Source organism: Amblyomma mixtum, chromosome 1, assembly GCF_055824585.1.
Source record: "Amblyomma mixtum isolate Tamu chromosome 1, ASM5582458v1, whole genome shotgun sequence".
In the NCBI taxonomy this organism is placed as follows: Eukaryota; Metazoa; Arthropoda; class Arachnida; order Ixodida; family Ixodidae; genus Amblyomma; species Amblyomma mixtum.
In genome coordinates this window covers 52,992,614-53,015,040 of record NC_143012.1, presented here as the reverse complement: position 1 = coordinate 53,015,040, position 22,427 = coordinate 52,992,614, and the positions used below count along the sequence as shown (strand labels likewise).

General features: G+C 45.3%; 2 protein-coding genes across 10 annotated transcripts; one reads left to right on the top strand and one right to left on the bottom strand.

The window, feature by feature from the left end:
* Positions 1-10,477: 10,477 nt before the first annotated feature.
* Positions 10,478-20,233, bottom strand: LOC149366319 (uncharacterized). 9 transcript variants are annotated; one of them, XR_016283694.1, is made up of 4 exons: positions 19,158-20,233; positions 16,342-16,613; positions 13,546-13,648; positions 10,478-10,883 (listed from the first exon to the last, which is right to left on the bottom strand). XR_016283694.1 is itself a non-coding variant. In XM_089550135.1 (4 exons), the coding sequence occupies exons 2-4, from the start codon at positions 16,377-16,379 to the stop codon at positions 10,840-10,842; spliced, it is 168 nt and encodes a 55-aa protein (XP_089406261.1). In that variant the 5' UTR covers positions 16,380-16,613; positions 19,158-20,233; the 3' UTR covers positions 10,478-10,839. The 9 variants fall into 9 exon arrangements, 2 of the variants coding, with proteins under 2 accessions (XP_089406261.1, XP_089406253.1); XM_089550135.1 differs by having other exon boundaries at positions 10,478-10,866; XR_016283695.1 differs by lacking the exon at positions 13,546-13,648.
* Positions 14,249-16,695, top strand: LOC149366320 (uncharacterized). The gene is made up of 3 exons (XM_089550170.1): positions 14,249-14,434; positions 14,567-15,367; positions 16,324-16,695. Exons 1-3 carry the CDS (start codon positions 14,261-14,263, stop codon positions 16,693-16,695), a joined length of 1,347 nt encoding a protein of 448 aa, XP_089406296.1. The 5' UTR covers positions 14,249-14,260.
* Positions 20,234-22,427: the final 2,194 nt, after the last annotated feature.

The following is a 22,427-nucleotide window of genomic DNA, read 5'->3' as shown; positions in this document are numbered from 1 at the left end:
AACTGCCATTCGCAGAACTGTGCGCATCTGTTCGAAGCCGGGACCTTGATTAAGGATGCGGAAATAATGCATGCGTTAGGCTACTGCTCATAGTGCAAGCTGCTTGCATACTGCTGAATCAGTTTACGACAAAGTAGTCGACTAAAAACAAGCGGCATAAAAATAGCGTCCGCTGAAAAGTCATTTTATGAACCAACCCTCTTGAACTAATATTTCAGGGATCTATGCCAGGGATCTATGAATCTCCATTACAAAACGACAAATTCTGCAAATATAGGCATAACACATTACGCTATCACGTGATGCACTTAAGGCGGAATTAAAATGTCCCCTGAAATTTTTTCCTTGCTTGGTTGATTTTTCTTTCTACCGTTGTTTCTTTCGGTTTTTCTTTCTCCCTTTCCTGTTCTCTCTTTCTCTCATTCTTTCTTCTTTTCCTACTTATTTTGTTCCTTTCTTTGCATTCTTTTTTTTACTTATTACCGGTACCCCTTTGCGTTAGGTGAAAAGTTTCTTAGGCGCTATACTAGCCCCAGACGGTGCTTGAACAAACATCGCCGTTAACTATCCTGTACCGCCTGCGGCACCTGCATTTGGCCTTCTCTACCGCGGTATCGAGATAGTCCACGCGACCATTTTACGTCATAACTGTAAACTTGCAACCAGGGTGCTCGCTTTCTTCCCGGTGGAGGGGTGGAGGTCAATTAGTGTAAGTTTTATGCGTCAACGTTAAGTTTGCCTGTTTATATTCATCATTATCCCCCGTCTAGGTCGCAAATGCCGTTCCTGCTGGAGGCAATAAAGCCTGCTCCGGGCGTTCTCATGTTCACAGTTCATACTCCCTGACAAAGTATGAGGCATTTCAGAGACGTGAGAACAGGTATGGAGTGAAAGATAAACGGTATCGCTGACTGTGGTTTCTCCTGCCACTTCTGCATTCGCTCCATTCCATTTTCCGCAAGACACGTTTGCTGCGTTGAGTGAGTACCCTGAATTGCCCTTTTTTCTTGTTCAGATAAATTCTGTAACTTGAAAACAAATGCTTATTCATCTGGAGAGGCAATAAATTCTATAATGCACGAACTCAAAATTTAACCAGCATAACAAGCTACCATGAAACTAAAGCAGCACGTCAATACCGCCTATTGGAGCTGCATTAGTAAACATTTTCATATAAAATTTCCTAACCAAGAACGAAGATAGTCCTTGGCATCTACTGTTCTTTTTCCAATGGTGCCGTGCTGCAAACCTGCTGTCATACCCGTAGCTGGCATTTAGCGCCTAATGGCAGTACTGCAGATTCAAAACCTGAGGTAGCTGATACTTGTTTTTACTACTCTTCCTGCCATTCTGTGTTCAGTTGGCTCTTTTATTTGTCAGGTATTAAGCTATTTTATTGATTTTACATGGGTTGAGATATACTCAAAACAGAAATCTATAATCATTTAGAGTAGTTTTACGGGTTGCAAGATGCGCGTCCATAAGGACTGCTTATGTGCTATCGTTAGTGGTATGCGGCCTTTCAGTGCGAATGAAAGTATCAGGACGCAAAGAAAGCAACATTAACGGTCTCTTAAAATGGGTAGCATATTTAATATATATATGTTTCCAATTTTTTTCATGCAAGTAAAGTTCAAATCTTTAAAAAAATAAATTCTATGGCTCTAAGTAAGTATACGTGAAAGGTGAAACAGAGCTGAACAAAGAATGATAGCATTGCGATGATCTTCATCGACTGAGACGGTGCGAGAGGAGGTAAATGAAATGCGTTCGCTGGGCTCAAAGGTGATTAACCAGCCGACTGGTCGACGTTATTGATTGATTGCTGAATTGAAAAATTGATAGAGATATTCCACTTCATAGAAGGTGACTACAGGTTGGGATGAAAGTCGCAATGGGTGGCTCATTTGGAACTCTCGCGGTACTTTTTGTGTGCCAAATTTTCAAAACACACGTATTTTTTCACTTTGGTACTCTTAAAATTTAGTCCTCAAGGTTGAGATGAGGCCGCACACGCCGCTCTGCACGGTACTGCAACTGTCACTTAGCCGACGCGAGATGTTCAGCTAAGCTAGATTGTGGATTTTCACCTTTTGATCTGTTTCTTATTTTATTTCTCTCAACGCAAGAAGTTATTTCTGAACAAGTTCACCGCCGGCGATTTTACAAAGATGCGGACGAAACTTCTATACTTGCGAACATGATTAACAATTGAGAAAGCCCACGTATGTTTGAACAGAAACACCGACTCTAACGCAATAAATGAATGATCTTAACTGAAGTAAACTCAAGCGCTCCGTGTTTTCGTTCTCCTAGTTCCTGTGCTTTGTCTCTTTATGCGCTGAATCCTGTGGGCTGTAGTGGACCCTCCTTGCGCTAAGCCAAAGCTCTCAATGAAAGTCATTGGCCTTAATTTATATTACATTAGTTGCAGCTGATCCCTGTCTTGCAGCGAGTGACTTCAGGAAGAAGGTAGGGATAACTTTATTATATTCTAATGATTTTTCTTATGGTTTTGGGGCATCGTCAGAGACTTCCTCTCTTTGGTTGTATCCCCAGGAGGTTTCCTGTAGACGTCGTCCACATCTAATCAAAGGTCGGTTGCCCTAAGTACAGGGCTCCACTAGCCACTGCCGCCCGTTGAGCTCGCTGTACCAGACCTCATTGGTCTTCAAAGCCATCACCGGTCAGAAAACCACGAAATGGTAGCTTTGATAACAAATACGGCACGTGGAGACACGAGTGAGCTACAGTAATGCACTCAATTATGCCCACAGAAAGCTCGAAAATCTTGCCTCTTTAGAGCACTCAAACTCACTATATACCACTGGTCTCCTTCGCGATTCTGAGCACGTTCGCACAAAAGCCTTTCTGATCAACAACATGGAAAAAATATTGAGGCTAAAAGAAGTAAGTTAACGTCTCCCTGACACAGCGATGTTTTCAGCTGCTGGAGCGCACGTCCAAGAAAACCTTTATTGCCAATAACTGAACTCAGACGGCTTGCGCAGTCATTCCGTATGATTCATTAAGGTGTCACTGAAAGTAACTTTGAATTTATTTACAAATTCATGGTTTCTTATAGTGCACAGACAGCTATTCGGGCCCGTGGATTGGAAGAGTTAAAATATACAAAATACGCTTGGCAATGAGAAAAGAAAGAAATGGTATCATGGAGTATGTCATGGTTTTCGACTCCAAAGACAGCCAAGAATATAAAAGATTAGACTCTGCTGTCAAAAAACCGTAGAGCTGAGATGAAACTGGAGACGGACATAGTAGTACGACGCAGCGAAGACAATGATTGGAACTAAGGAAATTACACCATGAAAAGCCCCTACGTGTTGTTTCACTAGTATAAAATACCTCTGTTCTTAAATACCACCACAGCAGCCAAGAATTTATCGTGTATAAAAGTCAAGGGGCACTTTACCAGTTTACCACCTTAATAATGTTTTATTAATCTCCATACATATAAATCCAACCGTCTGTAGTGTCCTTAACAATCTTACCTGGAGCGGTTACATCACATATATAAGCAGAAATGCTAACCTAATTTTTGGAATATTACGGTCGTGAAAACCACACCCTCAAAGAAACTGCTACTTTTGAAGAAATAGCGTATATATATTGGGGACCACGGTCATATACCTAATAGAGTAAGTAAAAATCGCGTCCATACCAATTACGCGCGATTTATCGTATCTTACTAAAGTACTACAGGAATCGTACTTATACAAGGTTAATCTAGCCTTTCCAACTCTTGCATTTAATTATAAACTCATTCGTTTTTGTTCTCTTCAAAAAATTCTTTACGTCATTCGCTGCGTCAGAAAGTTTTTACCTCTAGTGTATATTGCACCCCGAATAGCTCAACCTTTCAATGTTGGCATCCACACATGCAAATTAAATGGTATCTTGCAGCAGCTTTTATTTCAAGCACCCGTAGAGGGGAAGCGCCTTCCACCCAAATTGCTACAATTCGTGTCTAAAACGATTATAAAAACATTGTAACTCTATTGGTAATATAATAAAAGACTGCTTTTGTTTTCTTTATTTTTACTGCAACTGTAAACTTTGTTTTTTTAATGAAAATAGCCTTGAAGGTGTGAAACAATCGGAAAATTAAGCAACCATGTGGGGGCTTTAAAACTGCGTGAGAAAGTCATTGATGTTGACGAAAAAATATCACTTGCTTTCATATCTAAATATATTATGGCAGCCGTAAGGTAAATAGATTTCATTCTGGGGGCATTGAAGTGAACAAAAGGAGTTAGTAATAGAACACAAACTTTTCAACCTCCTAATATAAATGCCGAAGAACGACAAATAACTGATGAACAAAGAGCATTACAAGTTTGGTAACAGCAGAAAAAATCCGTCCAGAAATTTCAGTGTTCTTACATCGCAGCTATCTCCGTCGCAGTGCTCATCCAAAGCTATACTTTGTCTCACAAGATGTTGGCAGCACTACGGAAGGCAGAGATCTCTCGTCTAACCAGGACTTAGGCACGCAAAAAATAGTGCCTGGAATATTTTAGCTTTGTGTGACTATTAATCAAGCAATAAGCACAGCAATTGGAAACATGGTATAGACTGGTAGATTTAGGTGGTAAAGAGTACTTCAAGCACTGGTGAAATTAGCACACAAAGCCCGCACCGACACAGCTCTGCGGAGGCCTGCTGCGAGGTAGTGATGCGTAGCCAATTTCCAACATGGCGTCGGCGGAGTCGGTTGAGTCGCCTGTGTGCCTTACACCAATAGTGCACTGCTTTCCCATGCAGGCGATCGCAGTTGGCTTCTCGAAGTGCTTCACGTCAAGAGTGGGGCCAGGTCAAGTACGAATGCACTCACGAAGAGCGCACACGGGTGCGTGAGCGAACGCTTTACCAGCGGACAACGCAGACGTTGAAGGCGATCCGAATGTTGTCCCCGAAGAATCTGGCAGCGTTACAATGATGGACAACGTGCCATATCATTTTGTGAAGCAGGATAAAGTGCGACGGATGAGTAGCCTCAAAAAAAGACATACCTGAACTTGGCTATAAGGGAAAGGTGTCACCTGGAGCAGCGACGTGCATGGGGAAGGCCGACCTCATGAAGCTTGTCAACAACGTAAAGACAGGTTGGGACCGATATCGTGTGGACTGCATCCCCGAAGCTGCCGGCCACCTCGATGTGCTCCTGCCACCCTACCACTGCCAACTGAACCCGATAGAGCTTGTTTGGAGTGATGTCAAGGGTTTCATGGCCAGTCAAAACAAGACGTTTAAGATCCAAGACGTGGCGCCTCTGGTTTTGCAAGGCATCATTCAAGTGACTGTCGAGAAATAGAAGAATTATGTGAAACATGTTATTCGTGAGGAAGATGTGATGAGGAGACTGGACCACGTCATCGACGATGTTGTTGACCAAGTGCCGGCTATAGTTGTCAACCTGGAGGACGACACAACCAGCAGTGCTGAATGGAGTTGTGATGAGGACGATGAGATGAGCCCCGTTAACGTGCTAACATGCGCACAAAAGTCGGGACCATTCAGTACTGTCGCAATGAGAGTAACGAAAATGAGAACGACATCGTCCTCTCATGAGATATGGCAGACGGTGTAGTGGAGGGCTGCGGACTAATTTTGACTGCTTGTGCCTTCACTTTCGCGCAGCGCATGGACTCGGTTTGCATTTTGGCCCCATCGACATTCGGCTGCCCTGGCCTGCATTCGATCCAGCTTAATAGTGTAGTGACCACTATGGAATAAATAAATTTATATGCACATGACAGGAAGACTGAAAATAACTGTCACGTGACAACAGAGGAACTGATACGAACAAGTGGCGACACAAAAAAGAAAAAGTGGGGCCAGTACAGAAACAAACAGATAAAAGAATAAAAAGACATCAAGCGCCCCTGTTAGAGGTAGAAAGAAGCTAACTGCTGGTACACCTTCTTTAACATAGATCGAGCCACCTGTCGGTAATTGGCGGGGCGACAGGCGCGTAGGCAACACACTAAAGTAGTGCCCGTCATTCTTATTGGACGAAAGAGCTCTACCTTTCATAGTGCTGCAAACATCTTGTGAGGGGGTGTATAGTTACAATGCGAATGCATACTTCAAGACCTTACAGCACGAGGTAAATTTCCAACCGCTTCAACCACGTAGATGCTTCTTAAAGCACCACATATATCCTTCTTTTATGCGAGTCTCACCTGCATGCCACTTTGACATGCCAACCGGTGAAGATGACGCTACGCGTATTGTTTGCCTCTCGCACTTCGGAGACTGAGTGCCCAGTTTCACTCGAGGCATTTTCTTCTGTACGGAAGCGTACTTTGGGACTTGAACGACACATTGTCACCAGCTTTCGCGTCCCTACTAAGGAACTCACATTTAAAGGAATAGTTCCAGGCTCTCCTCCAAAATTAAAATTAGTACCGATACATTCGCAGGCACTGTCGTGTCCTTAACCATGCGGAACACAAATAAGCGCTTGAACAGGAAGGTTTACTACATTAACGGGAAGGTTTACTTTCACGGGTGTTCAGGGGCACAGAGACTTCGTTCATTGCCGCTGGCGTCGACGAATTCCACCCTTCTAACCTAAAATAGGATACTTTTGCAGGAAATGGAGTAGATGTGAGACAGGAAATGTCGAAAATGAAAATTTACGCATCACTATCACTGGTTGATTAAGGTGTAAACAGGAGATGGCAGACGAAATATTTTCCTCGCTCCCCACAGGCTTAGCTTCACCGGTATTTTCTTCCGAACACCGGTCACATTGCCTTGTGTGATGTAGAAGTCATGAGTTTGGTTCGATTGATGTGAAAGTAGTTGTATGAAATTTGCTCGGAAAATAATGCTTCGTTTACTTCCAAAAACTAAATTTTGTCAGAGAGCGTCATAGAATCGATCTTGACTACTACTGAAAACTAGACGTACTTTTCTACATTGTCCCTTTAAAAACACTGCTGAGAACTTCTTGCCGCTTGTGATCAGCTTACCGTCTCTTGCCTATAAGACACTTACTAAGGTAATCGTGAATAGAGTACAACATTACACTTCAATCAACCAAATGATAAGACAGACTTTTACAAATTATACTCGACAAGAGACCCTATTGAAACTATCAATCAGGTGATCAGTAAGGTGATATAAAAATGTGCACAATATTAACAACCCCAATATATAGCCTTCATAGGATACGAGAAAAGAATCTGCCTAATTAGAAGCCTAAGTAGTCATGCAGACTTTGCGGAATCAGGCTGCAGAAGAGCCTTATGAACAAATACTGGAAGATATCTAAAACGGCTGCACAGCTACCGTAGTCCTCCATAAAGTCAGCAGTAAAATTCCAATAAGGAAAGGCGTCGGGCAGGGCGGCACAATCTTGGCAATACTCTTCACCGCCTCTTTACAGGAGGCATTCAGAGGCCTGGACTGGGAAAAGTGGGCGATAAGAGTTAATCGAGAATACCTTAATACTCAGTGATTCGCTGACCACATTGCTTTGCTAAGTCACTCAGGAGATGAGCTGCAAAGCATGATCATTGAGCTAGGCAGGTAGAATAGAATGGCTGATCTAAAATATTACGAAGAATTCCAATGTAATCTTCAACAGTGTCAGGAGTTGAAAGCAGTTACCATTTGGTAGCGAGGTGCTGGAAGTTGTAAAAGAATTAATCTACTTAGTGCAGGTAGTGACCACACACCAGTATCACGAGAGATAAGTAACTCGAAGAATAAAAATGCCGTGGTCCGCGTTTGGCACGTTCCGTCAGGCCATAAATGACAGTTCACTATTATCCTTTCTTATCCCAGTTCACCAAAGTACATAACAGCTGATTGTTAGCGGTACTCAGTTATGGGGCAGAAACTGGGAGGATAAAGAAAAAGGTTCAACTTAAGTTAAGGAGAGCGCAGGGGGCAACGAAACGGATAATGATAGGTGTAAAGTTAAGGGATAGGAAGAGGGCTGAGTAGATGAAGGAACAAACGTGGGTTAGTGTCATCCCAGTCGAAATCAAAAGGAATGCGCTTAGGAAGGGCATGTAAGCGAAGGCAAGATAACCGCTTGTCCTTAAGGGTAACGGAGAGGATCCCAAGAGAAGGCAAGCGCAGCAGGAGGCGGCATAGGATGGCGAATGAGACTAATGGTGAATTCCAATGGCAGATCGGGATCAAGTTTTTCTGCTCGGTTTGGATCAGTCGTATTCCAATGGTAAAATGGGAGCGCGAGTTGTATGTTCCAATGGCAGATCGGGATCAGGCGGAAATCCCGGATCGCTCCGTGGAGCAGCGATTCTTGATCTGCCGAAATCGGCGGATTTGACCGGAACCTCGCGTGACGTTTTCTTTTCCGCCGCGTCTGCTTCCGGTCGCGACCGGCAGCAGCCGCTTCGTTCCTGTCGTCGCTACGTGGCGAGCCGGGCGAGCCGGGACAGACGGGCACTTTTCAGTCAACAGTGGACGGCAATGATCTTGCTTCGAGCCGTGCGGCACTAATTTTGCTTCATATAAGTGACAGTTCCGACTCGGGCACTGAAAGCTCAGAGTCCAGCAGTGAAGATTCGTCTGAAACGGACAGAGAGTGTGAAGCTGCCGGCCTGTATATGCGTGCCGCCGGCGTCAGAAAAATGCGCTAATATTCTTTGTTCGCGTTCATAACAAGCCCTGGAGTAGAGGAATGTAACAAATGAATCATTTTTGAGGATCGTTGGCCAATACCGAGTTGCTGGTAGAAGTGATAACTGCGATACAAGCAAATTTCTTCCTGATGCCCAGTGCGGCTGGCCTGCTGTCTGCTAGCTCCGCTGTTGGAGGCGTCGCAGAAATCGATCATGTCTTTATTTTATTATGAGACGAGGAACACAGTAAAACGGTGACGCGAGTAGCACCTTTACTACAGCGCTGGCCAATTCCGAAGCGCCCTCAGCTGCGGCATCGATGAAAAACAGTTAGGCTTAGCGACGACTACGGCAGCCAGGGAGAAACGTTGGCCGGGGGGCAGCGCAGTTAGTCGCTCGGCGTGTCCGCGGGCGGCGTCGTTGCCGAAAGCTCGACTGTCTCGCTGATTGGTTCAGCGGCTTGCGTCTCGCAGTCGCAAGGCAGGAAAATCGAGCAGCGAGCAAATTGCCTGCGCGTCGTCCGCCACTTCTTTCGTGAACGGTAGGGACAGGCTCACCGGCTCTCCGAAGACCGCGGCCGCATACTCGCGTGTTCACGGAGAGTGGACCATCCTGTACATACGCTTTGGTTTTGGTTTTACATTACGGCCTTCGTACTACCTCCTCTTTGTTTCGCCGAGACGGCGTCTGTCAACGCGGAGAACGCGCCTCGCGCAACTCCTGTCGCACTCGAACACGAAGCTAGCAGGGCGTCCGCTCGCGTATTGCCAAACCATATCCCGTTGACGCACTCGAGCAGACGACGCCCAGGAGTGCGATCACGTGACATCACGCCACTTCCGTCGGCTGAAGCAGCGCTGGCGGCGCCTAGCGTTTGCAAAGCGACTCTAGAGAAGTTTCGGTTTTGGTTTCATGCAGGTACTCGATTCACGCGCACTGCCTCGGCCCTCGTCGCATTTTTTTGTTTTTGTCGTTGCGCGAGGGTGCGCCCAGCTTTTTTTTTCCTCTTTGCGTGCAACGCGGCGCTTTGTACTCGATTCAAACGCACTGCCTGGGTTCTCGTCGCGTTTTTTTTTGTTTGTTGTTCTCTTTACGCAGGCGTGGGCGCGACGTCATTGCACAGCTTTTTTCTCTTTTTGCGAGCAGCTCGAGCGAGCTCAGGCTCAGCACAGAGGAAAACCACATCCGCTGGTGTCCGTGCAACGTATACCAGTGGATGCAGTGATACGTACAGGTGCCGTCAAAAGTAAATGGAAGGCAATATTAACGAAAAATTTAATAATTACGCCCCCCCCCCCTTAATTCATGCATCCTTGAATACATATGTGCAGACTAATTGTGGTTGCGCGAATTGCACTGTCCACCAACAAACATGGACCATTATGCTTTAGATTTAAAGAAATTAATTTTTTTGACAAAGTCGCCTTCCATTTACTTTTAACGGCGACTGTACATACCTTTTCTTTTCCGCAGGCTTTCTAGGGGGCATGAGGTCGGCGCCGATAGTCAAGCGAGATGTTGTCAACTCTCTTTGATGAATATAAACGCTGTTAAAGTAGTTAGCTTGTTTTTTCCGGGCATCACGCGTCTGATATTTGCTCCTATAGCGCCCGTTGTGCAGCATGTGCTACTATTTAGTTTTTTGCTGCCTTCAGTCAGCGCCTGAACTCTGTAGTGCTTTAGCACAATGAAAATGAACGTGTAACCCTGTTTTTATAACATGCACATGTTGAACCCTTTTTCTGGAAACATGCACCAACTAGCCACCTGTTGGAGACGGAGGGGTCCTGGAGTTGACTGACTCGTTCAGCCCCGCAGGTCCCAGCTCCGAAGAACGATGTCGAACTCCGATATGGAGGAAACTGTACATAAGGTTTATTGTACATATTTACAGACGAGATGGGAGTGTGGTGGTTACAAAACAACACCCCATTAAATGCCCTTCGTATTCCCGAGATCTCTGACTAGGGAATAAAGTTCGGAAAACGTTCTCCAGTCAGGTGGACAGTTGTGGGCGCTGGCGGTACCACCCACGTCAAGGGGCGGTGCTGAACTCTCCCGCAGCTCGGTCGATGGGAAAGGGGAAAGCCAGCAGACCTCGAACACTGTCGTGTCGAATTGGCAGGTGCAGCACCTCCGTGGGAAAGGAAGGCCACGCCGTTTCCCAGCCGGTGGACAGGGGGAAAGACACGTCATCGAAGGCTGTCGTGTCGATTCAGCACTGTGTTGAGATCGGTGCCCCCTGGGAAAGTAAGTGCGCTGCATTTCCCAGCAGGTGAATGAGGGGCCTTGTACGCCCCCGCCTGATGTCCGAAACGCAGGACCTCAGTCAATGTAGCAGTCGCCTTTCAAGTAAAATCAACAGCGTGACCTTTCACGGCATCACTCCGTCCGGCGACCCGTGGGCAGACTTGGCCACCTGACGCCGCCGCCGTCGCCGCTGTTCCCCGCCGCACCTTTGTTGCATGACTCACGTCTTACTGGAATTCCTCCCAGGCCTGTGTTCGCCGATCTTAACATACCCAACAAGTATCACTAAGGTAATAATAGTTGAGAAGCTAGCTGCACAAGACTTCATTTTCGAAGAATGCCTGACATGCAGTGCGAAAAGAAACGACTGAACGCACGAATGAGCTGAAAACTGGAAAGCGTTAAGTTTAGTACGCATATGTCGATCAAATGATATGTCGCCAGTCGGATTATGCAAGCAGTAGAATGTTCTGCAGTCTTGCGCACTGTTTTCCAGAGAAATTCGCAACTACACGCCTACCAGGTGGACTTCACCACATAATGCATGCACCCTTGTAGGGTAGATTCACCGCATGGCAGCAGTGTCGTGAGGAAAGTGGGCACGTCAGAATGACAAGACCATGACTCATTTTATCACCAGGAAATGTTAAGCAAATCAGTGTACTACGTGGTATCTTATTTCATGATTGCCCCGACAAAAGGGGGAAGGGGTACTGCTCAGCTTCTTGCGAACTTCTGACCTGCATGACAGGCTGTGACTTCAACGAACGCTGACTTTCCCTGTGACTTCAATTTTCTGTTACCCTCCTTTCTCTTTCATTTTCCTTAACCCTCACCCCCTTCCCCCCGTGTAGGGTAGCAAACCGATTATTCTTTGGTTAACCTCCCTGCCTTTCCTCTTCTACCTCCTCCTCCTACGCATTTCGCACTGCCCTCCACCCGCGCACTGTACTTTCGTGGCCGTTTTCTAGGTACAGTCTTTGTCAAAAGTAACCACGGTGGTGCTGGTGGCAACAATGGCTGGTGCTGTGCCAATAGCGGTGCTACTTCACAATGAGCAGAGCACAGAAGGCTACATGGCTGCATTTCAACTTCTAAAAGACACTCATCCTTTCTGCTTCGGAGGTCAGGCCGTAAGTAGGAAAAACAATAACACTGCCTTTAATTTGTGCATTGCAGAAGCTAACTTTAAGAAAATATGCCTTCATGTTTCCTTCCCCATTACTTCATCACCATAAAATGTGGTTGTCTGCCAAGCATTGCAAGAGGTTGTAGGTCAGTGTTAGAGATGCAATTCTAGGCTGCCATATTGTTCACGAAAGCACCTCATAATGAAAAATGTAAGAGCGATATTTCAACACTGTGCTAGACAAAACCCATAACTTCGCCATATGCACTCAGTGAGGGTGCAGTTACGGCTCAAGTTTGAGTGAAGAATAGAGGGGAACAGAATGTTGCAGTTTACTAAAATGTCTGCGGCACGAAAGGGAATGATATCAGTTCCTGTAAAATTGCAATGGTCATACAAACATGCGAACAGCCATTTCTCTAAAGGTAAAAAAATTGTTGTACAGACTAGAAAGAAAGCATACGTAACTTTTTGGGCCTACAGTATAAAAGCAAAAATGCTGAAATGTTCACATTACTGGCTACTTGCGTTCTTCAGAGCACACTCAATTCTCTCCATATTAAAATTCCTTATGACGGCTACCTTGCACTTATTGATTAGCTATTCCGTATTGATTCTATTCCGTACCAGTGGTTAGAGGCTTTCATGCTTCAGCGTTTCTGAATCAAATATTCCGTCTCCTCAGAGAGCTTGGCAGTAAGCAGTCTACCATCCTACCTTCTACTTCTACTGAACACTACGTAATGATAGATGTGAGACTATCGTCCAATGCCTGAACATTAAGGTCGTCGCCCTTGATTACAGCCGAATATCTGTTCTGCAGTGAGACCTTTACTTTCCCTCTTACCGCTAACGCGTTAATGGGCTTCCGTCTCACTGTTTTTTCCCATCCCTTCAAGCATAGGCTAAATCGAGACCTTACCATCCTGTGGCCGCTACAACGCACCTTTCTGAGAACTCCACATCCTGCACGATACCAGGATGAGCGCACAGTATGAAGTCTATTTCATTTCAGAAGGAATATGATCCATAAATTATTCCTCTCTGCAAACTCTACTCATAACTCCCCCCCTGCTGTTCCTAGAGCCTATACCATAGTCGCCTACTGCCTGGTCTCCTTTCCTACCTTGGCATTGAAGTCAGCTATCAGTACACTGCAGTGTGTTTTTATTTCGTTCTCTGCAGATTCCTCGTTTTCATAGCAGCTTTCAGTGATCTGGTCATCATGGCTAAATGCGGGTGCATACGTTTGTACCACCTTCAGTTAGCACTTAAGGTTATTTACGATAGCTGCCACCCTCTTGTTAATAATATAAATTCCTCTATGTTGCCAGCTATATTCTGACTGATAAGGAACTCCACACCTAGTTCTGCTATCTCCACTAATCCACGATAGCATAGTATGTGCCCTCTTTTAGGACTGTATATGCCTTATCTGTCCTAACCTCGCTATGCCCCACGACATCTCATTTAATGCCTGCTAGTTCCTCAAAAAGCTTTGCAAGACTAGCCTCATTGGATAAGGCTAGAGTTAACAGTCACCAGGTTCAGTTTCCAGCGGCGGTCTGTCCAGAGCAAGAGATTCTTGGCACCCTCTGTTGTGTCACAGGCCTGGCTGCTGCCTTGGTCAGTTGCTGAGCTGCCGCTGGAGACAGGGTTAACTAGTGTATTAATACAGGAGGTTTTGACCAAGTACTACACCAGGGCGGCCAAATCCTGCTCTGGTGAGGAAGTGCACTGTCGGTTCTGGTCACCGATATCGGACCTAACCCCAGGCCTGGTTATGCAGTTCCATCGACAAGCAGATTGGGTTATTTCTACTTAACAGCAAGCTAGCCATGGCATCCATGCCATGGATACTGACCTTTTTCTTTTTTTTTTTTTGGTTTCAACCGAAAAGTCCAACCCCTACTAGTAAGCCAGGGTCCAGAGTATGCATACGCTGTCACTTCTGCATAGTGATATGCTTTAAACTGCGGCAGAATTTTCTTGTCTGTGATCCTCATTACAACAGTCCTCTGAAAGCAGCGGATATCCGCCAGGATTCACACTATGTGCAAATGTTTGGCAACAGATGATGTAAAGTCAGATTTCTAGAAGAAAGCTAGCCACAATATTGTTAATCAAAAAACAAAGATCCAAGGATGAATCCTTGCAGGTCACGTGAAGAACAAACACTAAAAGCTATCAATTGTTCTTGGCTTGATAGGCGTGCTGAAATCGGCTATTGTTCTCGCTGCAGGCACCACACGTATTTATGACAGACAACTCCAGTGCAGAGAAGGCTACACTGCAGGAAACATGGCCTACAGCCAGGCAGCTTCTGTGCCATTTTCATGTGGCCCAGGCAGAGTGGCGCTGGCTGACAGCTGCCCACAACCATGTTGGCAAGGACCAGAGACGGCAACTAATGTCAACATTCCAGGAGCAAGTTTTGTCCAAATGTAGTCCTTTTTTAAAGAGGGGGACTGTGCGAAATTACAGGCACAGCGTAAATGTGCATATGTGTATGTGAAAGGCACTGGCACATTTCTCACTGAAGGATTCCAAACTCCAACTACAGGTCATGTATGCTGACACAGAAGAGAAGCTGGAAGCTGCGAAAGCCAGGCTTGGGTCTGAATCCCACCAGGGCTACGTAGAACGGGTGAAGGCATTCCTCAAAAGGGAAGAGGAGTGGGTGCTCCTTTTTCGTGCAAACATCACCACACGGGGGCACAACACAAATAATTTCTCTGAGGCCACCATCCGTATCCTAAAAGACATCGTGCTCAGCAGAGCAGAGGCCTTCAACGCCGTTGCACTAGTGGATGCAGTGGCCGTGGTGTGGGAGAGATACTTCGAGAGCCGCATCCTCCGCCATGCTAACAGCCGTGTTGCCAGTCATCACCTGGCTTACAAATGGCTCCTTTCCCGGATGCCATCAGGAGCTGCTGACACCATACGACTAACAGGACACAACCTCTATGCAGTGCCCAGTGCCACACGCCAAGACACAATATATGAAGTGTCAGCAGATTTTGGAATGTGCAGCTGCGCAGCAGGAAAACAAGGTGCTTTTTGCAAGCACCAGGCGCTTGTCCATGAAACTTTTGGGGGATTGTTTCCCAATGCTCCGCCCCTGAACACAGGAGACCGGCATCAATTGGGCAAGCTGGCCTTAGGCAACAAGTGCCCCCCTCTGGATTTATTTATGCCCTTCCTTGAAGGAGAGCAGCCTCAAGAAGAGCCCGACCAGGCAAGCTGCAGTTACAAAAACCCACAGGCTTGTGAAGCAAGCCACATGCAAGACGACTGCCAGCCCTCCACATCAAGACAGCTGTCACCTACTGCGCAAGACTGTGATCAACCCCAGCTTGCCCAGGTGCATATTCCCTGTAAATTTCCTTCTCATCCTAAATCCTTCTTTCCTCAGCAATGCCAGTGCAGGTAAAGACAACGAACATTTTTTCTGGTTGATCTTTGCAAACTTGTAGAAAAGACACTTTCTAGAGTTCATGCTGAAAGTAACACTAGTGTAGAAATACAAATTCTAGAATTCTGTGCGATACATATTACCTTGCCGATGTTAGTTGCACATTCAAGTCTGCAGCTTTCCATTCAGATGAAAGGCTATACCAGGCAAGAATGAATAAATGAGCCACAGTTTTGTCTGTAAATGCTGAGAACATTTGCAACGGACCTATATATCAAGAATGTTAAACTCAGATTGTTCCACTGACCAGGTCTTTACCGCATATGCATGAAGAGGTATGCCTTGCTACAGTGAAGTTTCATGTCCAGCAAATGAATATTCTGATTCAGCTCAGAGCTTACTGCAAAGATAGCAATAGGGTGCCACGGTCATAATTGACTACTTGTAACAATTTCAGACAAGTTTAGTTTAGTTTATGAGGATTTAATGTCCCGAATCAACTCAGGCTATGAGGGACGTCGTTGTGAAGGGCTCCGGAAATTTTGACCACCTGGGGTTCTTTAATGTGCACTGACATCGCACAGCACATGGGCTTCTTAGAATTTCGCCTCCATCGAAATTTGACTGCCGCAGCTGGAATTGAACCAACGTCTTTCGGGTCAGCAGCCAAACACCATAACCATTGAGCCACCGCGGCGGCTAATTTCAAAGAAGTGTGCATGCAAATAATGAGAATGCTAATATATAAAAAGAAAGAAAACCAACATGGCAATCCTCAGCTGCTGTAGCCCAGCCTGCAACTAGAACTTCCATCACAGGGTAGATGATAGCTACAGAGCTTTGAACATTCGAAACGCTCAAAGTAGACAGAATCTAGTCATTCAGTTCCACAACCTTTCATGCAGGAAAGAGAAGATGTGTACCGGAGCTTGGAGTCCCAGCTGCGCCGCCTGCATGACATGAATGAGCACAACCTTGCTTATCTAGAAATCCTGCGGTGTCTTGGGCATGAGCTGGACCGCGTGCCCAATGGAAATGACGCAGCTGGGCTTATGCTTGCCTTCAAGGCAACTGCAGCAGCACGGAGGCACCGGGGACGTCAAATCCGGGTGCAGCCTACAAGTATTGCGAGACGCCGGCCGGGGTTGACAAGGGGCTCCAAAAGGGTGCCAGCTGGACGCCCACCAGGTCAACCCTGTTCCAAGAGGCCAAAAAAAAGGCCCCACTCCCTTCGGGGTAATGTGCTAGAAAATGTCCGAAGTGCAAAATTGCACTGAGGACATTTCTCGAGAAGATCAAATACAACATGTCTATTCTTGATAACACACTTGATTTTGAGGGGCGTGTCATGTACCGCACGCAACACTGTGCACTTGCTTGTGATGTCAGGTTTGTGCTGCGAGCTGGACACGCATGCATTTTAAGAAGGAATTTTGCACCACACGATTGATGCTCATGAATAATTCAGTAAAAGTACGGTGCATAGTGCCCCTGACAGTGGCCTTATCCTTAAGTCTTCCTATTCCAAAATCTGATGTGAGTTCTCATGTGTGCTGTTCTCAGAATTCTTGATTTTTTGGTTTGGTATGGTTTATTAGGGTTTAAAGTCCCAAAGCGACTCGGGCTATGAGGGACGCCGTAGTGAAATTCCGACCACCTGGGGGTTCTTTAACGTGCACTGACATCGCATCTCGGGCCTGTAGAATTTCATCTCCATCCAAAATTCGGCCACCGCGGCCGGGATCGCACCCGCGTCTTTTGGGTCAGCAGCCGAGCGCCATAACCACTGAGCCACCGCGGTGGGGCCTTGATTTTTTGATCGTCTTTTAACAGTCCGGCAGACTGCTGCAAATTGCACTGTTTGGTCATAGCTATGCTCTTTTCTGCTTGAAAAGAGTAGCATAGCTCTCTAACACTCCAAAGGTGACCACAGCTCTGAGTCTGCAATTCTGCTGGGTGTTCTTGTGCATGTTTGTCTTTCCTTGGCATTTTTCCTGACACTATGGTGCACTCCAATGCATCACAGGCTTTTGTACACTGCAACATATGTTTGGTTTTTTGCACTGCTTTGCCAGTTTCTTTTTAAAGACACACGGTGTTTTCAAGATCCTTAAGACAGCCTTCAGCGACCACCTCTCTGATTTAACCACTTCCCCGCTGGCCATGACACAATCAAGCAGCAGGTCTTCCGTTACAGTGCTGAAGTTGCACTGGTTAACTTGCAACCTTGCAGCTGCCAGTCTAAACTTTTCACCTTTCCCCTCCTTCATACTGTAAAGTTTTACTGCCCATCGCATGGCCAAGTTTTGTTGAACACTGTAAGGTGAACTTTGCTTTGAGGCTTTCTTCTACATTTTGTGCATTGCCTCAGCTTTAAGCCTGCTCGGAAACACAAACACGGCTATTTGCCCTTCAAGTGGGATCTATGACAGCTGCACGGCTCTATATCATATGTACAATCGAAGCCACTGTTACCACATTTTCCTGTAGTTGACAGATTGAGAGGATTTGGCTGTGTAACTACGATTGCTTTTGCGTAAAATGTTTACTTGGTGTTTCTTGTGCACTTGCTAAATGGCAGAGGTGCTGCCTCACTAAGTGTAGGAGCAGTGTGCATAAACAACTCTCCAAAACTGCTAATTCCTCCACATGGTTTCATCGAGGGGTCTCACTAAGAGTAGTTTTGTATCTTATGAGCAATGATGTTAGTCAACTGTGTGTGGCATTTGCTGATGACTTTAAAAAGCTGTTTTGAAATGTTCGATCACTATCTGTCCGGACTATTCTGGAATTTCTACAATGCGTTCTGGGCGTTCTACAATGTTTCACCTAATTCAGATGCTTTTGAAGTAGCTGTGAAATAATTTGTGATTGGAGTTAGTCAAGGTCATTCCAAGAAACATAAAAAGTTATCATGAAAGCATCTCACTGTGGGAAGCCATCACTTATTTATTTTGTTCACTGTTGTCTTCAATTCCACCATTCCATGTGAGCATATTAAAAAGTGTCCCGGACTTAATTTAAACACTCTTGTCTCATCTTATGATGACACCTGCGTAACACATGAATCACATACCTATGAAATCATCAAATACAAAAAAAAAAACGTGCCACCGTCTCCGCTTAAAAGGAGTGCCTAACGTAGGGCCGACATGACGACCGCAAATTCACCACAGTGCTCTCAAACGGCCGGCGTGGCTACTTGTTACAGATTGCACAAAACAGCCCACTGATCTCGGAATCAAGTTTCACAATCCCGAGCCTCTCGCTTAGTGAACACACAAACCGATAGTTCAGAGCGGTTGCTGTTGTGAACAGCGCGTCACAATAAAGGGTGCGGTCGCAAAACGAAAGCATGTTTTCACACTATAAGGTCCGTTACAGCTACTTCGTTAAACTGCGTGTAATAAATGCGCTTCCACTTGGCCAGCCTTCACAAAACAAGTTTGTAAACAAGTTCCATGTACACCATTTGACAACGCTAGTCCCCAAGGCTGGAGGGTGTTTCGCGATCGCAAGTGCTCTGTGAAATGTTTATGCAGTAACCTTTCGCAGCCGTGACTTCACATAACTGCTTGCTGTAACTCAGCCAACATTACGCCCCGGCTTTCGCAACAGTGCCACTGTGGTCCCTAAAAATACTTGCAACCCTAGTATCACCTCGAACGGCAAGCAACCGAGCAAATGTTCCAATATTACACACTACTAGCTAATTGACAAACTGCAAGAAAAGGCGTACCCAGCATCCAACGGCACTGCTTGCATAGATCCTTGGCATCACATAGGTATTTAGAACGGCATTTGTTTGCAAACCAATGTCTTCTGGCAGGCTGGCTGGTGCACTTTGTTCATTTTTAAACTGTGCAAAACAACGAGGACCGAATAAGGTAAGGAGGACATACGCTCACAGCGCAGAAAAAACTCTGGTCCACTTGTCACCACCGAGCTCAAAAAACGCCATCTTTGCAAACAAATAAACAACATAGTGACGTCACTTCCGGCGACTGTAGCGCTGCCTAGCGTTCGTGAACTGTCGTGGAAGTTTTGGTTTCGCTTCACGCGGGACTAGGAGGTATGTCGTGTCTGGTCGTGTGTTTGTGTGTATGTGCGCGTGCGTGCGTGATCACGTGATATAACGAAGGACGAAGACAAGTCGCAGCTTTCTTTTACAACCTCTGTGTCGATCGTCGACGTTCAACTTTTTTTTTTTTGTCAAGCAGCTCTGCGCATTGTTAGCTACCTCATCGGCAAAGTGCGTGTCTGGGCAGCACGAGCTCCGGCGGTGGAAAGATACCAAAATTTCCACCTTTTGCTGATCGCATAAGCAACAATATAAATCCGATGTGGACAACGACGCGCTGTTTTGCGCGAGCTCAAAATCAAGGGAAACTACACCTGCGGGTGCTTGTGCTGTGCAGACCTGCCTGCAATAACATATGTCGTACTTAGATTTGTTTTCCAGGGCTTTCCATGGGGCATGAGGTCGGTGAAGATAGTTAATGAAGTGATGTTGTCAACTCTCTCTGATGATTTGAAACACTGTACAACGTATTTTAAATTACTTTCTTTTTCTAGGCATCACACAGCTGGAATGTTCGCTTCTCGCGCCCGTTGTGCAGCACGTACTGCTACTGCTTTGCCTGAACTCTGTGGTGCTTTCATGCACTGGAAAAGAACGTGTAACTCTGTACTTATGATTAGTATATGTTGAGTGTGGAAAGTAAGAGTTGAGAAAGCAAGCTGCACAGGACCCATCCATATTCAAAGACCAGGAAGCCTGTCAGGCATGAGAAACGAAATGACTGAGCACACGAATAGCAGATGAGAGCATTAAATTTCGTTCAGTGTGCATATGTCGCTCAAATGATATGTCGCCAGCAGAACCATGTAGGTAGTGGAACATTTTGCAGCCTTGCGCAGCCTTCTGCAGGAAAATTTGCGACTATGTATACACGCCTGCCAAATGGACATCACCACATAACAGCAATGTCAGGATGGTCATTTGGGCCCTTCCTGAACCCATCTCGCTCTTCCAAAGGGCTCCTCAACTTTCAGGGGCCCTCCTAGGGTGCAAGAAATATTTTATTGTTATTCCTTTTTATGGATAAAGTTTACTCCTTCCTTCCTCTTTTAGGGTGATTTACCACATGATAGCAGTGCCGTGAGGAAAATGGGCGCGCTGGATAGACAAGACGATGACTATTTCACATTATAACCAGGAAACGTTACCAAGAATAAGTAAATTAATGCACTAGCTGCCATCTTATTTACTGGTTTTGACATATTAAGTATAGCTGTGCATGGACTTTTCTTGAACAAATTTGCTAACCTGCTTGAGTTCCTCTTGAGGTTGTGGAGTGCAGCATGTATCTTTGCGTATTAGTGTCACCCATACATCATGTTCACGACATTCAGGGATAGAAGAAATGTTGCACTAGTATAACCCTTGTATATGAACTTCATAAGTTATAAAAGAGCACTTGGCTGATTGAAAATGCTTGCAATCATATGCACGCATAACGTACACACTGCCACAATTCTTCAGAAAATTGTTACGTATCACGCATGGAGGTGCACTTCCCAAACCTTATTCACTCCCGAATTCCAATATGTGCTCAGGGCAATAAACTTAAAAGAATGAGGTATACAAATTAGTGGGGAGTACCTCGGCAACCTCTAGTTTGCTAATGACATTACATTGTTGAGTAACTTTGGAGACTTGCGGCAAATATTTGAGGAGCTTATGAGGCACTGCAGACAGATAGGTTTGAAAATTACAACATGTATAAAGTAACTGTACTAAAGGTAAGGTAGTGGCTGGTAAATAATTTCCTCAAAAGTGGGAAAACACTCGAAGCAGCCCTTGTGTGCAATTACATGGCCAAGTATTCATTGGGGACACGAATAATGAAGGATTAGATAATAAATAAGAATAAGCTAAAGCATATCTGGTAGATATTCCGACATGATGAACAGTAGCTTGTTAATATCAGAAAATACCATTCTGTCAGAGCTCACTTAAGAAGTGCAGACTTCAAAATAAACAAAGTATCTGGAATTGAAACTGTGAATACTGGAACAAGTGGTGGGAAAAAGATCAATAAATGTAATTTTAACAGGTAGGGAAAAAGAAACCTAGATCAGTGGTCATATATTAAACTTAAGGAAAAGAAGTGGAGTAGGGCACATCATGCAATGTGTACAACAGATAACCAGCTTCCAGTTTGAGCCACAGAATGTATATCAAGAAAGGGAGAATATAGTAACAGCCAGCAGAGGTTAGCTACAGCCATGATATAAGGAAATTCACACAAGACAGGGGTAACTGGAGAACACTGGGAGAGTGGGTTTAATCCAGCTGGAGATGATCACACATCCATTACAGGCCAAGCACAGTCATGAGCAACCCAGTGCCCCTTATCATTTCAGATAACGTTACTAAGAGCAATGTAGTAAAACCTCGTTGATGCGTTTTTTTTTTCTAATTACGGAGAAAACTCTATTATCCGGGAAAACGCATGATCCAAACCGCCTAATTCTGAGATATATACCTGTTGAATAAGGTAAAAAACATGTACTGACAATTTCACTTTATAAAAATGTCGATTGCCATTTCTTGGCACAAGAGCTGAACAGACCCTATTCCAGTGCTCGCTGAGTTCAGTCCGCGTTCGTGCTGTCTTTAACACAGAAGGAAATTCTCAACACATCAGCTCCGTCGTCGGCAATGACGAAAGTAACCAAAATCTGTTCCGTGTCATTGTTGGATGCTTCTCCCGTTTGCACCTAAGTACCGTGGGGAAGCCACCCGATTGTCGAAGTGTTTTTGCTTTTTAAGCTGCGTTTCCCAGACCCGGAAAAAACTTCTCCTTGCCCTTATGCACCGCGATGAAACTTCAGCGCTTCTGCTCTTCACATCACGCACTCGCAGGAAAGGCCATCGCGAATGCTAATGCGTCGTTTTTATTTTTTTGTTTTGTTTTTGATGGTGGTGCTTCGCCTCATAGCA

Bases quoted from the DNA above. Each gene is read 5' to 3' on its own strand.
- LOC149366319 (XM_089550127.1), bottom strand. From the start codon at position 19,183: ATGCAAGCAGTGCCGTTGGATGCTGG. The intron at 13,649-19,157 runs GTACGCCTTTTC...CCCTGTCTCCAG, and splicing joins GCAGTGCCGTTGGATGCTGG to CGGCAGCTCAGCAACTGACC. The intron at 10,884-13,545 runs GTGACTGTTAAC...TGGGAAATGCAG, and splicing joins GCCGCTGGAAACTGAACCTG to CGCACTTACTTTCCCAGGGG.
- LOC149366320 (XM_089550170.1), top strand. From the start codon at position 14,261: ATGACAGACAACTCCAGTGCAGAGAAGGCTACACTGCAGGAAACATGG. The intron at 14,435-14,566 runs GTTTTGTCCAAA...CTCCAACTACAG, and splicing joins TGTCAACATTCCAGGAGCAA to GTCATGTATGCTGACACAGA. The intron at 15,368-16,323 runs GTGCATATTCCC...CCTTTCATGCAG, and splicing joins ATCAACCCCAGCTTGCCCAG to GAAAGAGAAGATGTGTACCG.